This window comes from Athalia rosae, chromosome 1 (genome assembly GCF_917208135.1).
Source record: "Athalia rosae chromosome 1, iyAthRosa1.1, whole genome shotgun sequence".
In the NCBI taxonomy this organism is placed as follows: Eukaryota; Metazoa; Arthropoda; class Insecta; order Hymenoptera; family Athaliidae; genus Athalia; species Athalia rosae.
Window position 1 is genome coordinate 25,107,014 of NC_064026.1, and position 25,412 is coordinate 25,132,425.

Consider the following 25,412-nt stretch of genomic DNA (forward strand, 5'->3'; position numbering starts at 1 on the left):
CTCGGTGATATTTTAATGAAAAAATTATTTTAACATATAACAAGAATATCTGGGATGTTATCTTGATATGCAATAACACAATATCTATGCGACCTGCGAGAATTTTATGAGAGTTGAATTTTATTATGTATTGTAAGACTTACAAAGTTTACAAAATTCAGGTTTCGTATTGCAAAGGAGTAAAACAGGAACGTGGTAGTAGAGCACAATCATTAGGTATAGTGGCTTAGATTTTTATAAATTGACTATAGACTTGGACACTTTAAGGCGTTCTTGAAATTCAGGCCATAAGCACACATACGTTACATAGAAATAAATTCATTTCATGAAGCACACACACACAGTTGTACGACTAATATTGAGATTTCTAAATGATCCTCAACTTGGTCAATTCAGCAATAATTTATGAATTTCATTGATGTTATAACGGAGCTATGTGAATGTTTGCATCCAAATGATGGAGATAGCTGAAAAATTAACATCAATTGTATTGAACAAACCGCGAATTTGGAAATTCAATAATCAATAATCGATGATGGCTAGTACCATTTTTTACCTTGGATTATGTGACTGCACTTTTGCACGTAGTATAGATGGGCCTATTAAAGAGCTCAACGTGTTCAAACATTGACTAGCTGCACTAGATGTCAATGCGTTCTCACTTTCTAGTGCATAAAAGATGGGGTCAAAGAATTCCTGTACAAACGATTTTGTGTACTTTTTCCCTGCATTAGTACCAATAATAGGAAGAGTTTTACAGAGATTCTCTAGAAGCTGCAAGTGACTTCTATAGTGATGTAGCTTAGAAACTTCTGCGAGCAGTGGTAAAACTTCTGTCACCACGTAAAGAGCAGGCCCTCCTATCATTGCCAGCTCTCCCAGTAAATAAATGCACCTAAAAGAAACATTTTCATTCGATATGAATACAAAAGGACTGTGACATGTAAATCTTATATTCTGAATGTAGCCTGGAATTCAAAGTGTTTATTCCTAAGGTTATTGATCACTATGAATAATAAATACCCGTCTGCTAGCTCCCAAGGTTCGCTTGGTCTGCGTGAGGTAAGATCGCCATGATAATTCTTACTATGCTTACTCATCTGTAACCAAATATATACTCAAAAGCGTTCAAGATTTCATTCTGATTATTTGATTGTACATAATGTTATTGCAACTCACGGGTACATCATTTGTGGGATCCGTGACCTGCGGACACCTACGATTACTCGTGTAGGTGGTATTTAGCCTAGAGTTAGGTTCTAAAAATTGTAGACTAGAGTCTGGTTGATTTCTAACACCATTCAAGCCCATAATAATTCTTTGCTGGATTTCAGTCAAGATTAAACCACCGTAGGCTCGTACTGTATTACTCAGTCCAATTGCTGCACCTTGACGTACACTTGCGATAGGATCTTCTAAATTCCGATAAAACATAGGATACAGACTTGGAAGAGCTGCTTGAGATTCTTGTGGAAATGTTTGGATTAGGCTGCCACAAGCTAAGCATGCCGCTGAAAGCAATACAAAATGTGGGTGAAGTTACTTGCATGAGATGAAATTTTGAATTGCCTTTGATTTCTCATCAGTAACTAATGAGAACAAAATCACTAACTTACCATCTCTGACAGGCCAGGAATCGTCTGCGAAACAGACACCAAGTGTAGACAACAGCCGTCCGACGTGTGAGCGGACACATTCTGGGTCAATTTTTGTTGCTAATTCTGCAATACAGGAACATGCCGCTTCCCTTACTGGGTGATTGTGACTCTCAGTGGCCTAGACATTAATGAGGACCAAAATGTTATGTTTTGTATAATAGAACTGCGGTAACATCGATGCAATTAAGCAATTAAAAAAACGAACTTACTATGATATAGTATTCAACCGTTTCATTTATGAATTTTTCAACTAATATTTTGCCATCAGCACCTGTAACCTGTCGCCAAGTTTCTTGTGAATAGTTCCTGACTCCTTCGGCTACGTAGTATCTGGAATCAGTGAAATTTAATAGTTCTAAGTAATTCTCATTCAGGCTGAAGTGGGAGAATAATGAATTAACGAAGGATAAAAATGTAATTAGTTTTACCTGTTTAAACATATCTTAGGTAACAGCTCAGGGTAATATGCTTCCCTGGATTGGGCTATTGGTAAGGCCATTAAAAATTTACGCGTTGCAATGCTAGCTGCTAAACGAACTTGTGACCAATTGTCTGACAGACCAGATGACAGATGATGAGCAAATTCATTTCCATACGAATCTACTACAGCGTTGTCGTGTTTTTCATAATCTGCAGAAAACACATTAAGTATTTATAATTCTTGTGAAGGTTTCATGCCTTCAACTGTTGAATCGCTTACCATACATGGAATCATCCTCTCCACTCGCGACTAAAGATGCACAAAGATAAAATGCAGTTTCTCTTACAAAACGGCAAGAGTGCTTTGTGCTTCGAAATACCAAATTTAACAACTCAAAATCAATGAATGGTTGGAATTGGTAACCATAACTTTCGACGAGATTTTGGAAACATTTCAATGTCGTTTCCAAGGTTGATGAGGCACTGCTCGTTTCATGGAGTTCAGTTATCTCGTTTGATTTCTGTCATGTGTATAGTCAATATTAAACGAATTGGAAAGTGAAAATGTAATTCTAACATAGTCCAGAAATGATCAATTCAAGATCATGACAAGACAAATTAAAACTTCATCAAATACTGGGAAATAGATTGGAGGACGAGTTGCAGCCAGATTATATCCATATAACTGGATGGTTCTAACTAGTTACTATACTTACCGAGCTGGTCGCAATTTTATGTATAATCTGATGTTGATCTGTACTCTGAGAATCTATCTGGCTCAATAGCAGATTGACGAGGGGTGTTTTTATCTCAGAATACAAGAGAGGGCCCGTTTTAGCACAAAGTGCTCCCAGAACTTCCCCTGTGTCCAGAAATTATTTGTTAAAAATAAATGATTGAAAATCAAAGCGTAAAAATATAGTGTGCACCGAAAAATGAGTGAAAGAAAAATGGTCCCTCTAATGTATTCTAAAATAAATTACCATGGATCATTAGAATCTTTATAGGGAAATAAAGATGGTACTTTCATCTAACAGTTTGATGTGACATACCAGCAGCCAATCGTACACGAGGTTCATCGTCAACAAGATACTGTATAGCGGTATCTTTATATTTATTTATAAATACTTGATCGTTTTCATTTTCTATGTTGAGGTAATTGGTAACTGTTTTAGCGCCTAGTAAACAGCCATATTTGATCTCCCAGGAACTACCCTTATTTTTCACAGCATTTACCAAGGCGTCTTTGATTTCTTGTATGATAGTGCCGCTGGATGCTGGCAGTGTTTTGTTCAGATCAGATATCGCTCGATCACGTTCTAACTTCATCGAGCTACATAGAAGGTTCAAAATTTCATGCGACATAGTTGAACTCATTTCGTAGATGATTAATTGTCATATACGCCTATCTGAAAATAAGAAAGCCAGTGATCTATACTGACAGATTATTCAGCGAGTATCGTTCATCACGTGGATTGTGATGAAAATATTAGCGGTTTCAGTACCGTACGTAGAAAAAAAATGTCAATTCAAACGATTTTGACAGTTGACACTAACCTCAAAATAACGAATGATATGTAAATCAAACGAATCTGAGATTACTATTGTCTTGTATAACTACATTTGACGCACTTCAATTTTTTTGTCAAATTTGAAAACATTTGGTTGGCCGATAATGTAATTTGATAAAGGAAATTTCGTAAATTTTTTTATGTGACAGGAGATAGCGGTGCTCCTGAGGTATGAAAACATTTTTATTGGCTGGTATAATATTTTTTTTCCATACCATCATTTCATTGGTTAAAGGTAAACGAGAAGATGGTTGCCCTAAAGTTATCAGTCGCTCAGTGTGGTCACGTAGGCCAGTCGGCAGACACAAAAAACGCCTAAAATGTTATAATACTGTAATTTTGTGAGAATTTTCTGTGATTGATCGTGAAATCAGTTAGCAACCTAGTTTCGGGAACGGTAAACCATCATATTATATTCCTTACATTAAGATACAAGTCACAAGCCAAACTGTACACTGTAAAATGTATCCTTCCCGTTAATGGCCGAATCAGAATTACATGTAGTCGCGTGAAAATAAGGGAATATCTTATAGATGTACGAAAAAAAAGAATATCCTCTGTATCCGTTAGAATATATTTCACAGCGCAAGCTTATCTATGGGTTCGGCTTCCCAATCGGTTTATTTTATCTAATAACACCGGGATAAATTTTTTTTTTGGTTTTCCTTCTCAATTAAACATTCGAAAATTTTTAAATACTAGCTCGTATTCTGCTTCTATAAGTGTTTGGAGATAATTTGTTAAATTTTAAGGATTTTAACTCGTCCTTTTTATCCCATCTTTGCAGAGAGATTTTAAAACTTTTTCTTATCGCACTATGGTGCGTAAATATCTGATGCCATTGCACTCCTAGAATGGAAGGCTATAAATATACGGGGTAAACAAACTTGACCTCAGCACATTTTTATCGATATGTGTATGTATTTGCTCCGAGTTACCAGCTTCTGATTTTGTACCCTTCTATTTCTACTGAAATATACGTTACGTTTCTCACCTTCTTATCAATAATCCTTTTGAATTTTAAAATAAATGTAATTTTATTGAATTATTTCGAGAAAATAACGTATCCATCGTTATTTCTTGATCGTTAAATTTCTTTCAAGGAAATCACCATTTTACCTTCGTTTGGTTGACTTTTTGAAAGATGTTGCTTAGTCTCTGAGTACACTGATATAAATAATGAAAGTGGATGATGTTTGAGAGTGATGAGTAAATCTCTCCAGCAATTCAGGCAATATTGAGATTAAGCGATCGTATTACGTATTTATAAACTTATGTCAGATTCACATATTCAGTTATCTTTCAGTATTTCTTTATTTTTCTTCTTGGATAATGTGCTAAAGCCAATAAGGTCATAGCATCTGTTTCAATATTTTATATGGCGGCTGAATATAAATCAACTGCTGATATTGCACCCTGATTACTGCTGTTGTTCAAATACCAATCTTAATTTGGTTTTATTTTCTGCTCATTTTTCAGGGCCTGGCACGACATACTGAACCAGTAGTTAACATAGCTGAATTATTGAGTGGCTTTCAAAGCCTCCTTCATATATAAATAAAAAAAATATTTATACATAATATTCCATCTACACATCTGTATCGGTATATGTATATACAGATACATACACATCATTAATTTTTGCTCGTCATCATCGAGCAAGAGTTAAATATCGTGGGAGGTATAATGAAGTGGTCTCCAGGTGCTCTGTTTTGCGAACAAGTTGGAGAGCTGACACGTGTCTTTTCTCAATGGAACGAATGTGAGCAGACTGTTGTTCTTTATGCATTATTGCGACGCATTCCGGCTGTTCAGGCCAGATTTCTGGCCCAGGCTGTACAACATTCTCTGCATTCTGTTTCCGAGTTAAATTCCCAGGAGCTCAACGCGAACAATCCTGGTAAATTACTTAAAACCTAGTTTTTTTACCATTGACATATAGAGTCTTTTGAGCCTTGGTTGTGTTTGAAATATGTTTGAACCATATACCTAATCGACATTTATACCCCTATTATTCCCTGATTATAGCTTTCATTAATTCTCTGTTGTCTGAAACAACGGAGACTGCTATAAATCAGCTGCTTACTCACCTTCCATTATTGCGCCCTGGAAATTCTGAGTGCAAACAATGCTATTTGGTTGCTATACCAGAATTGGTTAGCCACTGTGTCAGCACTGGACAATATACAGAGCAGACTCAACAGTTATTGAGCTATACTCTGATTCATCCAGCTATTACCAGCCAAGACAGACGATCGTTAACTCAGTGGCTTAGACATCTGGAAGAACGTATTAGCGGCACACCTCCCATTCACAGCCTTGAAGAATATACTACCACAACTCCTAGGTGAGTTTCACATGGAGAAATTTATGGATGTGTCAGTTTAATCTGAAACTAGAGATTTCTTACACATGAAAGTGTGAATTTTCATAGATGAATTCACAATATCTGTAACATATTCCTATGTAAAAACCAGATGGGATAACATATGGCCGCGCGGCTCGAAACAACAGCAACAAAGTGAACAGTCCAATGTTTTTGGTGGACATCCAACATCAACCTTCAACCTGCAGTTTCCATCTCCTGTTGCCAGACAACGTCGCTCAAATAGTCTTACTCCACCAGTTGCACCACATCATCTTGATGTTGTCGATCGAACTACCAATGCAACCAACTCAAGCAGACATAAGCCACGCAGCTTCAGTGTTTCAGGCGATCATGCAGGTAAACTAACGTAGCTTGCATTTTAAGTATCAGAATATAATTCAGACCATGTTTTATATTTTCTTTACTTTTGACGAACCATAGGGAGTTTGATTGGCTTGGGCCCACTCAGTCCCCAGAGTTCATGTGCCAGTAGCGGTAGTGAAGGTCGTTTAGATGAGGCATCTACACGGTCTCTGGCTAGTGGCATGAAAGGTTGGTGCATAATTATTTCCTCATGAGCAATTAACGACTGTTAACTATTAATTGAAACTTATTGAAATGGTCTCAAACTGAAAGTATTATTACTGGGATCTACTTCAAATTGTAAATAGATATAATTCATTATTTCACAGATATGGCAGCATGGCTGAAAACGTTGAGACTTCATAAATATAGTTATCTGTTTGCAACACTGAGTTATGAAGAGATGCTCGAACTCACAGAAGAACGATTGGCTGAGCAAGGTGTAACTAAGGGAGCACGACACAAGCTCGCACTATCTATTACTAAATTACAGCAACGACACTCGACTCTACTAGCATTAGAACGTGACTTACTCCAGCCAAATCGGGAAGCTAATCAACAAGCATCTTTCTCTCAAGGACAAGGCCTTGTCGCCAGTGCTTTGGATGAGTTGAAAGCTATTCTAGCAACGCCCATGAAACCAAGTCAAGAGAGTGATCCTATGGATATTCCTACTCAGTTCACTAAGGTCGTGGGTAAAAGTGAGTATCTTTCTGGCTCACACAAAATCAACCAAGATGATAGAGCCTAAATAATTCTATCACTATTTCTTGATTTTTACAGTCTGCAGTCGTTTGGCTTTGGACAGTGTGGACGAAGGAGTGCTTCTAAGCTGTGTTACTGTTCTTGAAAAAGTTTTACAGCATGACTGTTTCACTCCCAACCAAAAAGAGAAAATTCAGCAGTGGCGCAGTAGGCTCGGCAATCCAAGACCTACTCCAAAGTGAGTGTAACAAGAAAATCCACAATACGAAAATTATTTGAAGTTTAGTAAGGCAGAATTTGCTAATAACTTCATTGAATATTTTTGTGTCCGAATGAACAGGTGGCAGCATAGCTATGGATACAATAACAGAAGATATTGTAGCCCTCCGCAGCATAACCCTAACAGTAGAAAGCCAAGTTTGAACTTGGGTCATATTAACAATAGTCATGCGCACAACAGTTCATTTACATTGAGCACACACAGAAACAGCATCTCTACTCCGTATCTTCAAAATAATCAGAACCAGAGTTTGACTCAGAATCAAAACAGCTTACACCCCTTACACGTCACTGAAAAGAGACCTAGCTTACAGGAAACTAGTTTAGAGGTAAGATATTCAAGACTACTCGTATACGCGAATTGATTAATAATCAGAACATTGATGTTTGACATTTATTTGCTAAGTTGTTGATGTTCTTCTGATTCCAGCAGTTGCAAAGGAGCCTCCAACGTACATACAGTGCGCCAAGAGATAATTTCTTAAGCCAGTCGATGAGTTCATCGGAGACAACCGATCCTGAGATAAACTCGCGTTTGGAGTCTCTTTGTCTCCGAATGACGGAGCAAGCTATTGGTGGATTCGGCGAGGCCTAGTCCTCAGTTATCAGCACGACAATAGTAAGCCCGTTTATAATTTACTACTATATCGTAGTCTATTAGATGTCACAGTTCAATCTGTAGTTCAACTAAAGATACGGTGTCTTACTTTGATAGCTCATTTCATGGAAATGATATTTACGAACTGACTGAACATAATAGTTGCTAGTTAGTAGTAAGCACGCATGCACGAACGAACGTACGAGTACTGGCCCACTGAATACAATTGTATAAATGTCTAAAATTTGTGACATTATTGTTGAGATCGTGAGATAATCGCAGACATTTGCTCTAATAATTGAACGATTTCCTCATAATTTGTAAATCATATTTTTATTACACTCTAATTGTATTATTTACGAATTGACAGAATTTGGCAAGCCAAATGCTATTAGAAAGATGGATTCTTTCCCTTACTACCTATTTACGATATATAGGACATATATGATATCAGTATATGATATATATATATACAGACCCATACACCCATATATATATATATATTAAAATGAAAAAAAAAAAAAAAAAAAAATTGTAAAATACAAAAAATCAGCTGTGCGTTATATTGCAATATTTTTTTGTGTTATCCATTTCGGGAAATGGAATTCTTCTGATTTTAAGTGCTGAGAAGCATTAGCAATTGCGTGATGCAATTCATTTTAATCAACGGACTGATTTTAATTTTTATTATTATTTGTGTTTGTAGAATTTGATACTTGAGCCCTGCGCTTTTTGTGCAAAGCCTTTGTTCTTTTCAGTCGGGCTGTTTGTAGATCATAAGCAACATTGTGTTACGTACTTTTCAATTCCTTCTCTCCCCAAGGATACACGCAAATTTATAGTGTATGTAGACCAAGACTGTAAAGCTAGATTGCTGACATGCCTGGAATTAAGTTACTTATATCAATGTTAATATTTGTGGATATGACTTTTCAATTTCACGGTAAATTTATTCACTGGATCTCATTTTATCATCATCAATATTTTTATTATTATAACTAGTACGTTTCGAAAATCATATCAAATCGAATCATCATTTAGTAGGGAATTGTATGTGACAAATATTTTCCAATGTTACAAGAGACGTTTAAGCTAAAGTCTCACTCTTTGACCAGAATAAGGACGTAAAATGCTTGAAGGACATGTATATATATTTAATATGTATACATGTGGATACATGTAGATAAACATGGAACATGGGATACTCTGCAGTCTAGCTTTTAGATTTGAAAATTCTGTCGCTTATCATTCTGACTGTATATTACTATTTTCATTTTTGTTTTTTTTTCTCACCAGTTATTGCGCAATAACGATTAAACAGCTTTTGCGATGTCTTAATATTAATTTTTTCGTTCGACAAAATCTACTAACGTTATTCTTAATTGAATGAATGAATAAAAATTAAATAACAAATAATTAAATAATCAATTGAGTAAATAAATAATTGAATAAATATTGAATTAAAATGAAAAGAAAAAAAATAAATAAAAAAAATAAAATAAAAAAAAAAACAATGAAAGACTGACAATTTCACGCGTTTCGGTAGTATAAACATTAACAAAATGGAAAAAATTATGTCCTGATTATACGAGACTTCTCTTTCTTTAACGTCCTACGTGCGCGTGAATGAAACAATTGGAAGACTGCGGAAGGGAAAAACCTGTCAAAATAATAAGAATTAGAGAAAGGTATTGAGTAGTAAGGAAGTAATATTAGGATTTAGACTAATTGATTGGAACATTATATTCTATTATATTAATCAACGTAAGGTAATTGTTGGTATAGCTTTTTTATTGGATAATTAGTATATCTTGTGCATGATTTACGTTCTGAGAGTCATTTGTCTGACTATGTGTCGGAAGGTGATTAAAAAATCCAACGATTATGTTGTTGACGATTGTTGTTTAAATTACCTACAACGTGCCTATAACCAGGCTGCGAAGAATACTTTTTCTTTTTTATAAATTAGTGGAAATGGAAAAATAATGGGGTAAAAGAACGAATGAAATTTGACAAGTATGATATTGCCAATACCATTGACACTGTAAAACATTATTCCAACAACGTGAGGGTGAGGTATGTGCCTGGTACGTAGCGAAATTGAGATTAGTCGAATGTATAATTTATATAGATTCTCGGTAGTCCGCCCGTTCTTTTAAATGTACTTGGCGCGAGACTCTACCGAGTCTCTTGATCAACTATAGCTGAAACTGTTCGAACCATATCGATGAGGGATAACAGCTGAACTCAAATGTCGTCTCGCTACGTATTTACGCTTACATTCTTTGCGGTGAATAAAAATTTCAAAATCGGTTATTGGCAGAGATATACGACAATGGGCAATTTTCCGGGGTAGACTTTAGTAACTAAGAAACTTAAAGAAGAATGTTCAACTTTACACCCAGTTAATTAACTTCAATATTATTATTACTATTATCATCATTATTAATATCATTATCATTGTAATCAACTGTTTTTTTTTTATGTCAATTTTTTTTAAAACTCTTACACATATTATGTAATTATTATAAAATTTGACGACACTCGACAGGCAGGCATATAATATTACGAATTCTGAGATGATTTAAAGCTAGTCAAACGATACGTTTCTATCAGCTATACATTATTGTAATCATAACTGTGCATTTTTACATTTCGAACGAGACGACTTGTACACCATACTACTATACATACAAATAATTATATGAAAAAAGAGTGAAAATGAATTTAGCAGAGAAGAAAAAAAAAAGGAAAGAAATATAAAAAAAAAGACTGCTCCTATGCTATTTCTGCAATTAATATGTCATTGTAATTAATAATCGAAACACACAGTAATCTATAAAGGCAGGACCTAACTAAACAGAGAATATGAAAAACTTTATTTGCAAAAATAGAAAAAAAAGAAAAACAATAAAAAATAAATATGAATTGAATAAAAAAAGTATGTGAAATGGTACCATAGCTGACGATTGGTCGCCTATTGTCACTTAATATTGTAAATTTGTCTAATATTACTATTACAAATATTATCATTATTATGATTATGATTATTATTATTACTAGCATCATCATTATTAGTATTATTGATTATTGATTATTGAATAGTCTTGGTTCAACGTCAGTAAGCATAATAAGCCAGAGATTAACTTGTGACGTCAACATCTCGTTGAATAATGATCTTGTCGTTTGGGAAAAATCGCTCAAATATTGGTAATGTTGCTGTGTCGTCTACGTATCAGCTATTTTTTTTGCTCGGTGTACTGACGTTGTTCTTTATTTCTATGAATGGCGACCATTATTACATCAAAATGAATTATATACATACACACATCTATATAAACATATATATATAAGTCGTAACTTTCGAACGTGGCGTTTTCGGCAGGGACATATGTTGTTCAGATTTTATTTTCAATCGTAGTTGCTCTTGCTTATCGATGAAATTGTGTCAAATATGAATATTGAATATATACGTGGATATGAGTATGACTAAATGAGACAAATGAACCGTCGCAAACGCTTTTTTGAAAAAAAAAAAAATGAAAAAAAGGAACAAAAAAATTGAAAAAAAAAACCACAAAAATGAAAATCAAATAAAGAATTAAAAAAACACAGAATAAATAAATGAATTTATAGCCCCTAAGTTGGACAACTTGTAAAAATGCAATTTTTGTACTTCTAGAAAAGTGAATAGGCGTGCGAGGGTACACAAAAGTTGTAACGTGAAATAACATTTTTCAAAAATAAAAAGAAAAAAAAGGAAGTTTTTCCATATGCATAACGCAGTGAGCTGTCAATTTTTACCTCTTTTCATCAAAACATCAGGCGAGAATATTGACTCTGTTTTTCAACATACCGCACGGACCTGATCTATGCTATGGGCAGCACTGATCACTTTTATAGTATGTGTACATGGGACACTTCTGTAAAATGGAAGGAAACCGTGCTCGGTCCCTAACGATACGGGTTTCCGGCAGATACAGGCAGATTTTGGAAGTGGGATTTTCTACAACTATATTTATTGATATCCAAAGTCGTATTCGTGATCGTAATTGTCATAGTAGGCAGATTGTTCTGCAATATTGTTGATTTCGATGTGATCGATGTTATTTGAATCGTACAGGTCTGGAAAAATTACGCGGAGTTATTAAAAACATCTTGAGGTACAGAAATTTTGTTGAATTTTCTTCGAAAATCTATACGATCACTGCATCCTTAAGAGTAAATTTTATTTACCACTGTCGTCGGATAGCTGGTAATAGTGATTAGGGATCCCATTGGTGCTGGGAAATCTGGGAACTGTTGTTATTGCAGATACCTCGTACAGCTCTAGAGACAGCAAAAATATTTAATTTATTGGTCCGCTAAGATATTCAATACAAAATTTTCTGAAACGGTTCATATACATACTTCTGTATACAGAGCGGACAACGTGAAATTGCGCACCCAGATTTTGTGCGCAAGCGTGAATCAAAACGACAGCCGAATTCATCAGCTGCTAGCGTGTTGTACCAACAGCCTCAGATTTCAGCTGTAGCTGTCAAATTGTCGATCACCAATACAGCTGAGATCGCCGTATTTAAATATGACTGAGGTATGTTGTGTCAGGTGAATAATGCGACACAAAACCACACACAGATAAGTAGGGTGGCATAGCATCAAATAAAATTGATCAATTGAATGAGAGATTAATTAAATGTCGACAGAAATACACTCATCGAAAAGTTCAGGTTAGGTCCTTGTATTTGACAGCTAAATCTGAAAGCGGAGTGTTGTTGGACATTCTGCGAAACAAATGCCGACGGTCGCGCATGTGCAAATGGGGTGCGCAATTTCACGTTGTCCGCTCTGTATACGTACATATATACATATTGGAGCGCTTTTTTGCGACTATTTTTTTCAGCCTCCACCTGAAATTTGATACTATTAATATTTTAATCATATCGAATGTTTTAGTGATACATCGCAAAGAGAACTCCCTGCAAGTTTCAGCCCTTAATATTAAGTTTAAGTACTTCCCCGGAGGGTGGAAAAATTTTCCATTTGAAAAACACGTAAATTAAATTAGTTTTTTTGTTCAAAATCCTATAACTGCGGTATTTTATGGTACCATATTGGTTTTGGTATGGACCTTTTTTGTAGGCAATCAAATTTCTAACGAAATTGTTCAATACATTCTTTCAGTAGAGTGAACCATTTCGGAGATATAACAGCGTAAAAACGAGGATTTTGAGTAAAAACCTACTTTAATAGCCCGTACTAACTCACCATAAGTTGCACTTCCGCCGCCCCAAACACTTTCAAACATCGTTCAATTCTGCGTGAATTGAGACCAAAACCAATATGGTACCCTAAAATGCCGCAGAGTTATAGGATTTTGAACAAAAAAACCAATTTAATTTACGTGTATTTCAAATGGAAAATCTTTCTACCCTCCGGGAAAGTACTTAAACTTAATATCAAGGGCTGAAACTTGCAGGGAGTTTCTTTTGCTATGTATTGAACCAAATTTCAGGTGGGCACTGAAAAAAAAATAGTCGCGAAAAAGCACTCTAATACATGTAGGGGAAGGCGGGGCGAAACGGAGCACTTGGGGAAACTATGAGAAAAGAGAAAATAAAAAATTCAGAATGATGTTTGATGTCCGTTTCGACCATTTTTAAAACGACATTTTACAAAATTTTTGGGGTACTCCATTTTGTCGCGCGCACCCAGCTTTGCCCCGCCTTCCCCTGTGAGTATATAGTTGCAAATTAGGTACCATTCAAAGAGTCTTCAATATAACCAAAATATCAGGAATGCTTATAGCGTTATCTACATGCTATTATACTCCGTCTAGAGTCTGTACCCCCAATACACTATTTATTGCCTGTCAACAGATTATGACATATCGATTACTTCTTACCGTGATTGTCGTCGTGTTTGGGATAACCATAATACTGTTGCTGTTCGGCGCGAAACTTAGTCGGGATTTGAACATCTCCGTGATTTTCAATGTCCACATTTTGGTAGCTCGTAGCACCGTGACCGTGATGAACAGTGTGTAAGTTTGGAAAATTGTTATGCGTATTATGCACTTGAAGTGCATCAAAACTACGAGGAATTCTACCGGCGCCGGTTAATCCAAGGAGCGTCATCGTCGCCGCACACAACTGAAAGGTAACCAGTGTAGACGTATTATATTTTGTATTATATGAGCATAGAAATATATTGGCGTGTATTAGTAGACGTGTTTTATTTGCCCAAGAAAAGTTACTTTATAATATAATTAAGATAATTATAGCGCGCGCGAAAGTATATTGTTATATTTTCTTTAAGCGAAACGCAATTTAACACGTCGTTAGATAAAATATTGCGGCGTATAACATGTACGTACGTACATACTAAATCCTCGTAAATTGCGAATCTCGATTTATTTGAACAAATTAGGAGATCAAATGATTTCTTTCTTAGAAATTGACTCTTCTAAATATAAAATGTTATAATCATCATATACATGATAATCGATCGTGCGTCTAAACTGCACCCTTATTTCGCAGTTCAAAAAATGCAATAGAATTTATCTATATAATTCACCACCTGCGATACAGATATAACAATCGTAATTCGTCGCACTATAGATTTACCGATGAGTTGATCATTTTTTATATACATATATATATACATTCCCAAGGAAATTCACTCACTAAAAACTTCATGTCGACGCTGGTTAATTCCTTGTGCGATGCGCGTTACGTTTGTATTCTAAATGAACAAAATACTCCCCAAACATCTTGTCTTATATAGTTTCTCGGCTGTGTATAAAAGTCAATTTCATAATGTATACATATATACATACCATGGGAACTGCACGGAGCATGGTATTATCATTTGCGTCATGTGGTTGCTACTTTATTAGCACCTCTATGGGAAGCGACCCATTAAATGGGCATTGCACAATCTTTACTCAGAGTTCGGAATAACCCACAATTAGTCTAGAATCCTTGCAAACACCTTGCGAATCCTCCATGTAAATACAGTCTGGCGACGCGAAAATAATTTACGTACCAAGACGATGCTTCGAAGTACGTAGGTATACAGTTATATCAGTTTTATTTTTCGAATTCAACTCCACGAAGAAAAGGAACGAAAGCGGCCATTTTGGAATTGTCAGACTCCTTCGAACGAAGAGATGGATTTTTGATCGAGCGTGAAAATAAAGAATCGAATACTTCGACCGCCGTAGCGTGACATAAACCTTGCCGCATTATTACACCGATGTGTCATTATAATTTAAATTAAATTCTCCGGAACAATTAAATAAACTTTCGTAAGATTTCCAAGGGAATTCAAATGGAATAAATTCAGCAAGTCTTGAGAAAGTTTTCTCCGAGTACATATCGTACAGTAAATACACTTTGCTCCACAATCTGATATTACCTACGACCATTTTACGCAATATTATACTATCACGCGTGAGATCTTGTTATGGGATATAAGTCTTGACCTACTTCGGTGTTTTAACTATCCAATTGGGGATGGGGTACGAATGTGCGATACACGATAATAGTGTATAAGGTATGCTACAAAATTCGACGTATACTTGGAAACGAAAAAAGAGAAAATGCAAATTTATTAGTCACCCTCGTCAGAAACAACTCATCCACGATCAATTTATTTTTCAATTATACAGACGTCTGTTTCTTTTTTTTTTTTTTTCTTTTAAATTAAAAATAATGAAAAACGTGTTAATGGTTGAAGAAAAAATGTTATGCAAGGGATTTTATTTGTCGCAAGGTTGTTGTTTTGCACGTATAATCGGCGACTGGTAATGCCCTTGATGGTCAACGTGTGACGCCATAGTCGGCGGAGCAGCGTAATGTTCTCCGTTACTCGGAGGCCCATAAACGATCGGTTGTAGTGGCGCGTACTGAACCACGGAGTTTTCCGAATGAGCTTTTTCAGCGTATTGGACCATCGGCTGTTGCACCACGACTGGCTGGTGAATTTTAGGAGCCACGTGAATTATTTGGGGTTGTATCTTTGGCGCAACGATCTCGAACATCGGTTCGTGATATTTGGGGGCGTATTGAAACGCGGGTACGTGAACGGCTTGGGGAATCGATTGGGGTACTTTTACGTAAGATATTTTTTTCTGAACAGGTTCGTCGCAAGGTTCTGGTTTCGGCGTAACCACGGGAATCTTGGCAATCGGAGACGGCTTATGGTAAAGAACGTCCGTCGACTGATGTTGATAACCAGATGGTACGAAAATCGGCTTAGGAATGCTCATGGGTTTCCGATGGTAAGAAATCGGGATCAATTGTTTCGGGTAGTAAGATTGCTCGTTCCATATCATTGGGGCAGGTTTGGGCATAGGCTTCTGAATTACCACAGACACGGGAGGATCGCACGGAATTTCTTTGACTTGTGGACTCATCATTTGCACCTGATGATTTTCGTGTACCGGTTTGATGTAACTTGTAACCAATTTATGGAGATTTTCGTACGATATCGTTGGTGCGGCAGGTTTAACGTACGAAATCGGATGTTCCTTGACGGTATGTACGTAATTTGGTTGCTGAACGTACTGAACTTGGTGTTTGACCATCGGCTGGGCGAAAGTGGCGGGGTGGATCGCGGGTCTCTGAATCGTTTGGTAGATCATTTTCGGCACCATTGGTTTCTGATAATTAGCAACGACGAACGGTTTTTGGTGAACCGAAGCTGCGGAGTAGGCGGAAAGACCCGGGGTGTGTTCGTAAGACAACGGACAAGGTGATCCAGAATGATCGTAGTGGCGTTTCGATTTCGGAGCCATATTTGTTTCCGTTTTTTCCGCGTTCATGGGCTTCATATTCGCCATCGGTAAATCCATCGGTTCGGCGCCAGCGCCGAACGCCTCGAAGAGAACCCCGAAGAGCCCCAGAATTGAGCACATTATCTGAAAGGTGCAGAGTTAAAAGAAAAAGAAGCTTTACGCGATAAATTTTCGTAACTTTGCTCGATTAAATTTAACATCGCGTAGCTTACCAGTAGCCTGAGCATGACTGCGATTGGAACGCGTCGAAATCAAAAGTTAATACGATGTTTTTGAAGATAGATGAAAAGCGAGACTAGGTGTAAGAGATACGCGTCTCGTTGTTTTATAAACTTCTGTGTCAGTTCGCAGGCGTGGTACCAGTCGAATGAAATCTCATGGAATTCCCTTATCCAGAGCAAAAAGTTGCCCCCAGCTTCTGACGCAATGCACATGCTATACGCGCAGTTAGATCTCGTCGCAAGTATTTCCTGAACGCTATTTGTATACCGGTCAAGCCCATATAAATTTCACATCAGTTTCACATTTTGAACGTCGGGAATTATTTCAACTGCCGTCACCTGTCACAATTAGAACATAATAAAGAAACGAAAATCTCCCTCAAAATACTATACCAGCTGTTAATTTGGCAGAGATTTCTTTAATTTCAAACTGTTGGGAAGAGAAAAACAAAAAACATTCGCAAGTAACAAAAGCGTGTTGTAGAAAAATGATTTATTATAGATTCGACATGGATGATATAACAAAAATAACAAAGCGGCAACAAAAACTATTTACAAGGATATCGGCCTTATACATGTACATTAATAATGCGAGGATCGGAAACACCACGATAGATATTTTTGGCAATTAGCATCGATCGTTGAATTCTGATCTCAAAATAAAAAAATCAGTGCTTCCAGCCTCCGTGTCCTTTACTCTGGTGATGGAAGACGTGTTTGTAGACCGGAACGTGCACCGCGTACGGTTTCGGGATCGGCACCGGGAAGTGTTTTTCCACCGTAACGGGATAAGGTCTTTCGACCACGTACGGAACCTGCGAATGACAAAAAGAAGAAATTCGTCAATTTGGCCGATCGATACGGCAACATCGCCACCCTCCATATATCGCTGCAATTATTTTCTTACGCGTCGTACCTTCTTTTCCACGATATAGGGCTCGGGTTTTTCAACGGGGATTTCAACGTGCTTGACGACCTCGACCGGAACGGGGTGGGGAACGGGAACTTGTACTTGATAGGGCTGTGGGATGGGCACTTTGATTTGTTGAGGAACGGCAACCGGAACCGGATGTGGTATCGGGATGGCGTATTTTTTGTAAATCGGCACCTCCACGGGTTTCGATGTTTCGTGGTAGGTCGTACCCCCGTGTCCGTGTCCGTGTTCGTCTCCGCCGTAATAGCCGGCCGAAGCCACCGCGAAAAAGGCAGCGAATATCTGAGAATGAAAACGAACGATATCGGATTACGAATTCTCGCGGCGTATTCTTGCGAAAAATAAAAGTTCGGGATCTTACGAAAATCTTCATGGTCCTGATATGCAGATCAGGCGCGAGGTGATTTTTTTTTTTTTTCAAATTTATGCGATATATTCGATGTACCTTCGCACTATTCTTGAGTCTGCGATGCTTTAACGCTTTCAAAGTCACGGCCATCATTTATATACCGTCCGGACTTTCTCCCTTCTCTCAGATTGCTGTTGTTGTTATATTCCGATCCGATAACTTGCAGGGGATAGGACAAAACTACGTGCGGAAATTGCCGGTGTGAGTATATCACACTTACAATGCACGCGTGTAACGTGCGTTATTCTTTTCACCGTCGATCGTTATTATCATTTCAAAGATTCGGCTGTTCGACAACAAAGTCCAAAGTAGCCTGACCAATTGATGGCATTTTGTAATAACAGTACAATAGTGCCATTGACCCTCATTTAATCTAATTTAAAGAAATTCGCGATATTTCTCGCCGTCGTGTGCCAAGACGATTACGAATGATTAAAATTAATTGGGGAACATATTTGTTCGGTTTTGAGCCGACTTTAGTTTGTCCCCGTGCATTTAGCGCATATTATGCAATCGTTACAGGGTCAAATGAGGTGTTAAAGAGTAACAGTTTAGGAATAATAATCGTTGATTGATATCATTAGCGATTCCGTGCGGTGTCGGTGGACTTCGACAAGTCGGCCAAACGACCAATAAAATTTATCGCCAAAAAAGGATCTAATCCAGTTGCCGGCGAATAATTAATGTAAACTAAGTAAATGTAAGTGTAACCAAGTGTTCCACCACTCCGACGGCGAACGTTCCTTTCGATCGAAGATCCCTTCCAAAATCAACCATGATTCTTAGATCAGAGTAAAGAAGCTGGAGTGAAAGTGCGTTTCAAGTAAAAGTAGTTCTGCACGCTACCGGGGTGGTTGGTAGATAGGTAGGTAGGTACGTACGTACGTACATATATAATACACAGGTATATATATACCAATTCACCGTACCCACGTCTTCGAACTCGTTACGGTAAATCGAAATCTAGTTCGACCGTAAGACTTAAGGATTCAGTTCCTGAATATATACCAGTGAAGATTTGCTATGAATCACCCAAAATTATCCGATGGAAATATGCGTGTCAAAAAACGAACCTTGATACCAATATTCCCTCCAATATTCCAATTTTCTCGGTACGAGGTTTTGGAGACAGCACGTGAAATAATACATCAGACAAATAAAATTCTTTTTATCATTATTTATTTTTGTTTTTTAATTAGAGATCATTTGTGCGTGATACAATATTCGTTATATACTCGCACAAACGGCTGATAAGAAAATAGTCAACAATAACAACAGTAATAATAATCGTATAAAAAAAAATGCAAACAAAACTCGTCCTATTTACAGATCATAGTATATATGTATAGTTAAACATAATAAATCCATTGGCTGGGTAATGTGGCCGTTGCCTGCCAGTTTCTCCAACGCCGATAAATTCTTCTCGGTATTATATCAATCCTTATTAACATTCAGATTGTTCCTCTTTGGATGGGATTTCGGGGGACTCAAATATGCAATTTGGCGCATCGAGTCGACGGCGGTAGGTAGCGTTGGTTTTTGGGAAAAGGATTTCCTCGGCTGTTCGTTGGTACGGCGACGAATATTTAGTGCCAACCCTTACCGTGTCCTCCGGACGAAGTGTGGTGGAATACGTGTTTGTAAACTGGCACGTGGACCGGGTACGGCTTGGCGATCGGAACGGGGAATTTCTTCTCTACGTAAACCGGGTACGGCTTCTCAATGACGAATGGAACCTGCGAAAGAGTTTATCAACGGCGTTAAAATTGATGCGACGTTGCCAAAAGTAAGTTTTCGATATCCGATCGCTCGCTTCGGGTAAATTTCAATGCCAGTTGTTAGAAGTACGTATGTACATCCTGATGGAAAAAATTATTCACTCACGTGTTTTTCTACGGTGTATGGCTCGGGTTTCTCCACGGGGATTTCAACGTGCTTGATGACCTCGACCGGATAGGGCTGAGGAATCTGAACCTGAACGTGGTAAGGTTGGGGAATCGGGATTTTGATTTCCTGGGGCACTTGTACTGGTACAGGGTGAGGAATCGGTATGGCTGAAACGAGAATAATACCATATTTTTTCTTTTGTCACCCCGTTCAACGAATCGTGAATAATTGTCGTGAGTGAATCGATGGATTTTTGCAGACGTACTCACCGTATTTTTTGTAAATGGGAATTTGAACGGTTTTGGTCTTTTCCTCGTACGTTGATTTGCCGTGATCTTCCTCGTATCCACTGGCGCTGGCCACGGCGGCAAGGGCCACGAGACCCAGAGCGAATATCTGTAATTATATCGTATATTGAGCTATCGGTGTCATGGTGTGATCGGAGATCAATAATCAATCGATAATTCCGCCGCCTCATGATGAGACGCGTCCTTACAATTTTATTCATTTTTATAACGTATGAGGGATGTTGCTGATGCAAGGATTCAAGCGTTGAATGTTGTCAGGGGGCTAAGTTTCAGCTTATATAGTTGGATCGAATCCACCACCTTTCACTGAAAAGGCTACACCTCCTATATCTATACACACTCCTCTTCCGTTCTCAAACACGTAACTTGGGGAATGGTCTCTATACACACTCCCAGATGTATACCCGAAGACTTTAGCGTATCAAAAGTGGATAACCAGGTACGATAAATCTTCCGATATGAAAGGTATACCCACTTCCATTGTGTGTGGACGTTGAACTAGCTACTTTTACGTAGTGTTATCAAGTTATCGGGTGTACCGAAGAATCTATTCAAGTTGACTCGTTCGTTTTATCGAATTCAATTAATCGACCTTCTCCATAATAGAAAAAATAAAATAAAATAAATTAATCGTGAATCGTAACAAACGTTACACTCTGCAATGATTTTATTTTATCTGCGCGAGTGTGGTAAAAATTTATTGACGAACTCTTCGTATAGCTTGTTTGCACTTTTAAAATTTCCCATTTCTCCCGTTTCCTTTCACACGTCGATAAAAACCAAATAATTATAAAAGTTTGCAGGGACAGGTGATCGGTTGTGAAAAATGCAAGAAACTCGCGTAACACAGCTATAGAAGCATTTCGCTCTCCTGTCGCTTTGCTCCAAAGAAATCCGCCTTGGGTATACCTACGTATATAACGTCGAAACCGGAAGCGATTCGTTCGATCGTTTCGAAGTCGTAACAATGCATCGACGAACCACGCCACTACGTTCAACTGATCCTCGTGATCGTTCGCTCAAATTCAATTGTTTCGCATCTGCATCGCTATTTTATTAATGCCGCTCACGAAAAAGATAAAAAGCTCATATAAAATGAACTCCCAAAAGACGGGAAGTATCTCGCGATCGAGATATCATTTTTCAACGTGCGTAACAGCGCTCTCACGCAAAACTATTATGCGGTGGGACACGAAGTGTTGCAAGAGAAATAAAAATACACGAAAAAAAAAAAAAAATAAATAAATCCATGTGGTTCAAAAACGCGTGTGATTCGCGTGTAGTTTACAAAGCTGCAGATTATTCAAATTAATTGCAGCGATAAAAATATCGTCAATTTTCTCTTTGATCTCAAATTAAAAAATGTATACTTTTATTTAAACTGTTTATTTTTTTTATTTTTTTTTTTTTTTTCCATCCGATGGTTACTGTAACTGAGTCTTTTTCCTTTTAACGATGAATTCGATGTGAAATCACACAGCCATGAGAATCGCATGCGTATCATCAACTCGACATTGAGATGGTTCGTTAACGTCGAACGTTTGTCGGTTTGTCAAGGCTTTTACAGTTGTATTATGTCTGATGGCAGTCTGTTTTCTACGCGTAGCGTGCAGGTAACAAGATACCTAAGCTATTATCCGCATGCGGAGTTCATTGTACCCAATTGTACCGTACGAGATACCAACCTTCCACAATTTCATTCCAACTTTCGGTGAAACTTTGCCAAGATTTTAAGCAACGCGACGCACAAGCCGATTGCGAAACGATGGACCTTTGCACGTTATCCGGACCTTATCCCATCCTTATTTCACCCTAGACCGTCCCGATTTATCCTGAAATTTTGATAGGAGGTCAGTTACTTGAAAAAATTAGAACGCTCGTCGTCCGCTTCGATGTAGGATGTACAATCTCTTTATTTCCAGACCACAAAACGCGGTGTGAACACTAAACGCTATACGTGTAACACGTCCGATGATCAACCCAATTTTTATCAAAGATGGAACGTGAGATTATGCATTCGATTATTTTACCACGCGAGCGGTGTTGCATTTTCACTTTTCACACAAGAGTCGACTCACAGAAGTAGCTCTTCTCGCACGAGTCACAAAGAAATTGGACATCGGGTACATACGCGTATGTACATACATCTAACTATAAATTGTAAGAGGCAATTGGCTGGTGTGGCTAATTGTTACAATTTCTAAAACCTGATGGAATAGTAGTTACGCCAACCGGGGGAAAAAAACGTTCAACGATTTGTCGAGTGTATACCGCATAAGATCACTGCGGTGCATCTATAAGCATTTTCAAATACGCGTGTACCATTAGATCGGTATGCGCCACCGATGCAACACGGCTTGGCTGTCTTCCGGTTTTATTTGTTACGCTGATATGTGCGACATGTTTGCGATTTCAACGATTACGTTAGCTGCGGAGGGCGATTCTAATTAATTTAAACGAAGCCTTAGGGTATTTTAATGAGGAAGGCGGCTCAAGCGTGCCTCCGCGCGATAGAAGCGTAAAATGATTCGATTTGAGTCCTTCGTTCTTCCCCCTCTTTCTCTCGCCTTCGACGTGAACCACCGTTCGTGTCGAACAAACGTGCGCTTTTAACATCCGTGTAATAACGAAACGTCGAGGATTTTTTGTACTAACCGTTCGAGTTTGTTTCTTTTTTTTCTTCTATGTTCATTTCTGCGAATCACGAAAGTAAGAGTGAATGAAAATGCGAACACGGGTTTGCACCTACGAGACATCCGATCTTTGGAACGGATGTCTCGTAGGTGAAGTTGAAGCTATAATAATCCAAGGAAGAGAATTACTGGATCAAACTGTGACATATGATCGGTCACGCTCTGTTATCCTCGAATGACTCGTTTCTCTATAATTTATCTCGACGACGTCGGATGTCTCACCCCAAAGGTGCATCGGACTTTCTTTCTTTAGTGGTGAAACGCGTCATTTTTTTATTATTGTTATAATTTTTATTTTCAAAAAACGCGTCTCCGTCGATTTACCTCGATTTTTTGTCTCATAAAAACGAAATGGAATCAACGTATGGATGTGAATAAATCTCAATGCTAATTTGGGAAAAAATATTTTTGAGCGAAATCAAAGCTCTCTTCCAGACCCAAGAACGAAAAAAAAAAAAAACCATCCATAGATGAATCTGAATAATCAAATAGACGACCGATGGAATTGGTCATTTTTTTTTTTCTTCTTGTATAAAGTCAGTGAACTTCACTGACATTTTACTGCACCTATCGTAAATTTTTACAGATAGAAATAGAGATGGTGAAAAGTAATTCGTTTAGAATGTGTTGCGTGAATTATAAGAAATCTCCTGCCTTTCTTTGGACTTTCATCTCGGGTAACATACGGTGCCGTTGTACACACCTCGAACCTTGACGAATTCATTTTAACTTTTTTCATTTCACATTTTTTTTTCAATAATTTTCATCAATTTTATCCGAAATTCTAAGGATGGGGGAAAGATTTTTGAATCGGTGAACTTTGTAACGTGAAAATATATTTAATGTATACAGTTTCAAACAGAACAATAAATATACAGCTTAAAAATATTATACCTAATTAACTTTAAACATACATCATGAAACAGAAAAGTGCGTGATTTCGGTTGATTTACACACGCAGTTAATAATAATCCGTGTAGTCGAGGAGTTCATTTTACATAATCAATCGATCATTATCTGTCAATTCAATGATGACCCTTGCTGCTGTGTACGATGGTTTTATAAACGGGTATTCTAATGGGGTATCTTTTAATAACCGGCACTGGGATGTGCTTGTAGACCTTGTAGGGTACGGGTTTTTCAATCTTGACCGGTATAATCTTTTCTACGGGTGTTGGCACCTTCTTTTCGACCTTCGTAACAACATTTTTCACCACCTGCAGGGCGAAAATTTTAACAATAATTCAATCGCCGTTGAAACCAGGAGACAATTTTGCGAAAAAAGAAACGACGAACAGGCCGACAAAACTCACCTCGTACGGTACGGGCTGAGCCACAGGTACAGCCACCGGATAGGGTTGCGGTACAGTTTGTATTACGGGATGGGGTATTTTTACCTCAACCGGTTTGACCACCGGGTAACCAACTTCTTTTACCACCGGAATCACGTTCACGCCGTGGCCCCCGTGACCCCCGTGACCCCCGTGACCTCCATCCCCCAAACTGAATCCTGAATCCCAACCTCCGCCGCCGTGTCCTATGGAAACACCGGTCAACTCGATTCCGTGACCTGCGCTTCCTCCCAACGATAATCCCCCGTGTCCTGCTGAAAACGATCGTTGTACTCGTGATTCGTGGCGATTAGCTGTACCGATAAAATGATTACGGTAAATTGATAATCACGTCGAAAACACACACCTCCGAAATCCGACCACCCGGCGTGACCCGCAACGCTGGAAGCGTCGAGGGATATGGCTGGCAATTGATCGTGCCCGTGACCTCCGACGGATATTTCCCCTAGGCTCAGACCACCGTGACCTCCGAGGTCCCACCCTGACCCGTGACACCAGCCGGTAACTCCGAGAAATATCAGCACCTTCAAAATATATTCATCATCATTCTGAACGAGAAAAATAATGTTCCCTTTATTTTTTCAATTAACGACAAGCACTCCCACTGATAAACACTTTTGATAAATATTTGAAACGTCCTGTGGTTCGATTGGACGTTTTTACGTACTATTCTGTTCATGGTTAAAGTTTTTTGGGCAAGAGGCGCCTTGGCAGACCCCTTTGAAGATTGAGAGAAGTTTCAGTCAACTTAAGCTGCAAATCTCTCCCTAGGTGACTTATATACCTTGTAGTTGTTTGTCCCACTACCCCGTTAAAAACGTATACACCTTCACTCGATCGTCGTGT

General features: G+C 38.0%; 7 protein-coding genes across 12 annotated transcripts; 1 reads left to right on the top strand and 6 right to left on the bottom strand.

Annotated features, from left to right (window-relative positions):
• Positions 1 to 102: 102 nt before the first annotated feature.
• On the bottom strand, positions 103 to 4,893 carry LOC105690948. Of its 5 annotated transcripts, none has more exons than XM_012409134.3 (11): positions 4,769 to 4,893; positions 3,131 to 3,487; positions 2,795 to 2,940; positions 2,359 to 2,599; positions 2,087 to 2,288; positions 1,868 to 1,988; positions 1,617 to 1,776; positions 1,180 to 1,511; positions 1,024 to 1,100; positions 557 to 895; positions 103 to 467 (listed from the first exon to the last, which is right to left on the bottom strand). In XM_012409134.3, the coding sequence occupies exons 2-11, from the start codon at positions 3,453 to 3,455 to the stop codon at positions 422 to 424; spliced, it is 1,989 nt and encodes a 662-aa protein (XP_012264557.2). In that variant the 5' UTR covers positions 3,456 to 3,487; positions 4,769 to 4,893; the 3' UTR covers positions 103 to 421. The 5 variants fall into 5 exon arrangements, with proteins under 5 accessions (XP_012264557.2, XP_048516397.1, XP_012264556.2 ...); XM_048660440.1 differs by having other exon boundaries at positions 4,644 to 4,891; XM_012409133.3 differs by lacking the exon at positions 4,769 to 4,893 and adding an exon at positions 3,636 to 3,853.
• Positions 3,866 to 11,736, top strand: LOC105690949 (protein Smaug homolog 1). The gene is made up of 9 exons (XM_012409136.3): positions 3,866 to 4,046; positions 5,129 to 5,549; positions 5,678 to 5,996; positions 6,127 to 6,374; positions 6,459 to 6,569; positions 6,710 to 7,081; positions 7,164 to 7,323; positions 7,426 to 7,693; positions 7,795 to 11,736. Exons 2-9 carry the CDS (start codon positions 5,336 to 5,338, stop codon positions 7,957 to 7,959), a joined length of 1,857 nt encoding a protein of 618 aa, XP_012264559.1. The 5' UTR covers positions 3,866 to 4,046; positions 5,129 to 5,335; the 3' UTR covers positions 7,960 to 11,736.
• Positions 11,737 to 11,945: 209 nt separating this feature from the next.
• On the bottom strand, positions 11,946 to 14,738 carry LOC125502287. The gene is made up of 4 exons (XM_048660446.1): positions 14,649 to 14,738; positions 13,868 to 14,114; positions 12,199 to 12,291; positions 11,946 to 12,087 (listed from the first exon to the last, which is right to left on the bottom strand). Exons 1-4 carry the CDS (start codon positions 14,658 to 14,660, stop codon positions 11,981 to 11,983), a joined length of 459 nt encoding a protein of 152 aa, XP_048516403.1. The 5' UTR covers positions 14,661 to 14,738; the 3' UTR covers positions 11,946 to 11,980.
• Positions 14,739 to 15,628: 890 nt separating this feature from the next.
• LOC125502259 (cytadherence high molecular weight protein 3-like) lies at positions 15,629 to 17,045 on the bottom strand. The gene is made up of 2 exons (XM_048660365.1): positions 16,975 to 17,045; positions 15,629 to 16,885 (listed from the first exon to the last, which is right to left on the bottom strand). Exons 1-2 carry the CDS (start codon positions 16,987 to 16,989, stop codon positions 15,725 to 15,727), a joined length of 1,176 nt encoding a protein of 391 aa, XP_048516322.1. The 5' UTR covers positions 16,990 to 17,045; the 3' UTR covers positions 15,629 to 15,724.
• Positions 17,046 to 17,461: 416 nt separating this feature from the next.
• Positions 17,462 to 18,435, bottom strand: LOC125499733 (mantle protein-like). Its single transcript, XM_048648970.1, has 3 exons — positions 18,279 to 18,435; positions 17,900 to 18,199; positions 17,462 to 17,798 (listed from the first exon to the last, which is right to left on the bottom strand). Exons 1-3 carry the CDS (start codon positions 18,417 to 18,419, stop codon positions 17,652 to 17,654), a joined length of 588 nt encoding a protein of 195 aa, XP_048504927.1. The 5' UTR covers positions 18,420 to 18,435; the 3' UTR covers positions 17,462 to 17,651.
• A 1,053-nt stretch (positions 18,436 to 19,488) lies between these two features.
• On the bottom strand, positions 19,489 to 20,860 carry LOC125499699 (MAGE-like protein 2). The gene is made up of 4 exons (XM_048648755.1): positions 20,710 to 20,860; positions 20,483 to 20,609; positions 20,211 to 20,380; positions 19,489 to 20,062 (listed from the first exon to the last, which is right to left on the bottom strand). The coding sequence occupies exons 1-4, from the start codon at positions 20,719 to 20,721 to the stop codon at positions 19,913 to 19,915; spliced, it is 459 nt and encodes a 152-aa protein (XP_048504712.1). The 5' UTR covers positions 20,722 to 20,860; the 3' UTR covers positions 19,489 to 19,912.
• A 3,170-nt stretch (positions 20,861 to 24,030) lies between these two features.
• On the bottom strand, positions 24,031 to 25,386 carry LOC105690891 (keratin, type II cytoskeletal 1-like). Of its 2 annotated transcripts, none has more exons than XM_048649683.1 (4): positions 25,234 to 25,386; positions 24,913 to 25,090; positions 24,528 to 24,817; positions 24,031 to 24,431 (listed from the first exon to the last, which is right to left on the bottom strand). In XM_048649683.1, the coding sequence occupies exons 1-4, from the start codon at positions 25,243 to 25,245 to the stop codon at positions 24,240 to 24,242; spliced, it is 672 nt and encodes a 223-aa protein (XP_048505640.1). In that variant the 5' UTR covers positions 25,246 to 25,386; the 3' UTR covers positions 24,031 to 24,239. The 2 variants fall into 2 exon arrangements, with proteins under 2 accessions (XP_048505640.1, XP_048505633.1); XM_048649676.1 differs by having other exon boundaries at positions 24,528 to 24,820.
• Positions 25,387 to 25,412: the final 26 nt, after the last annotated feature.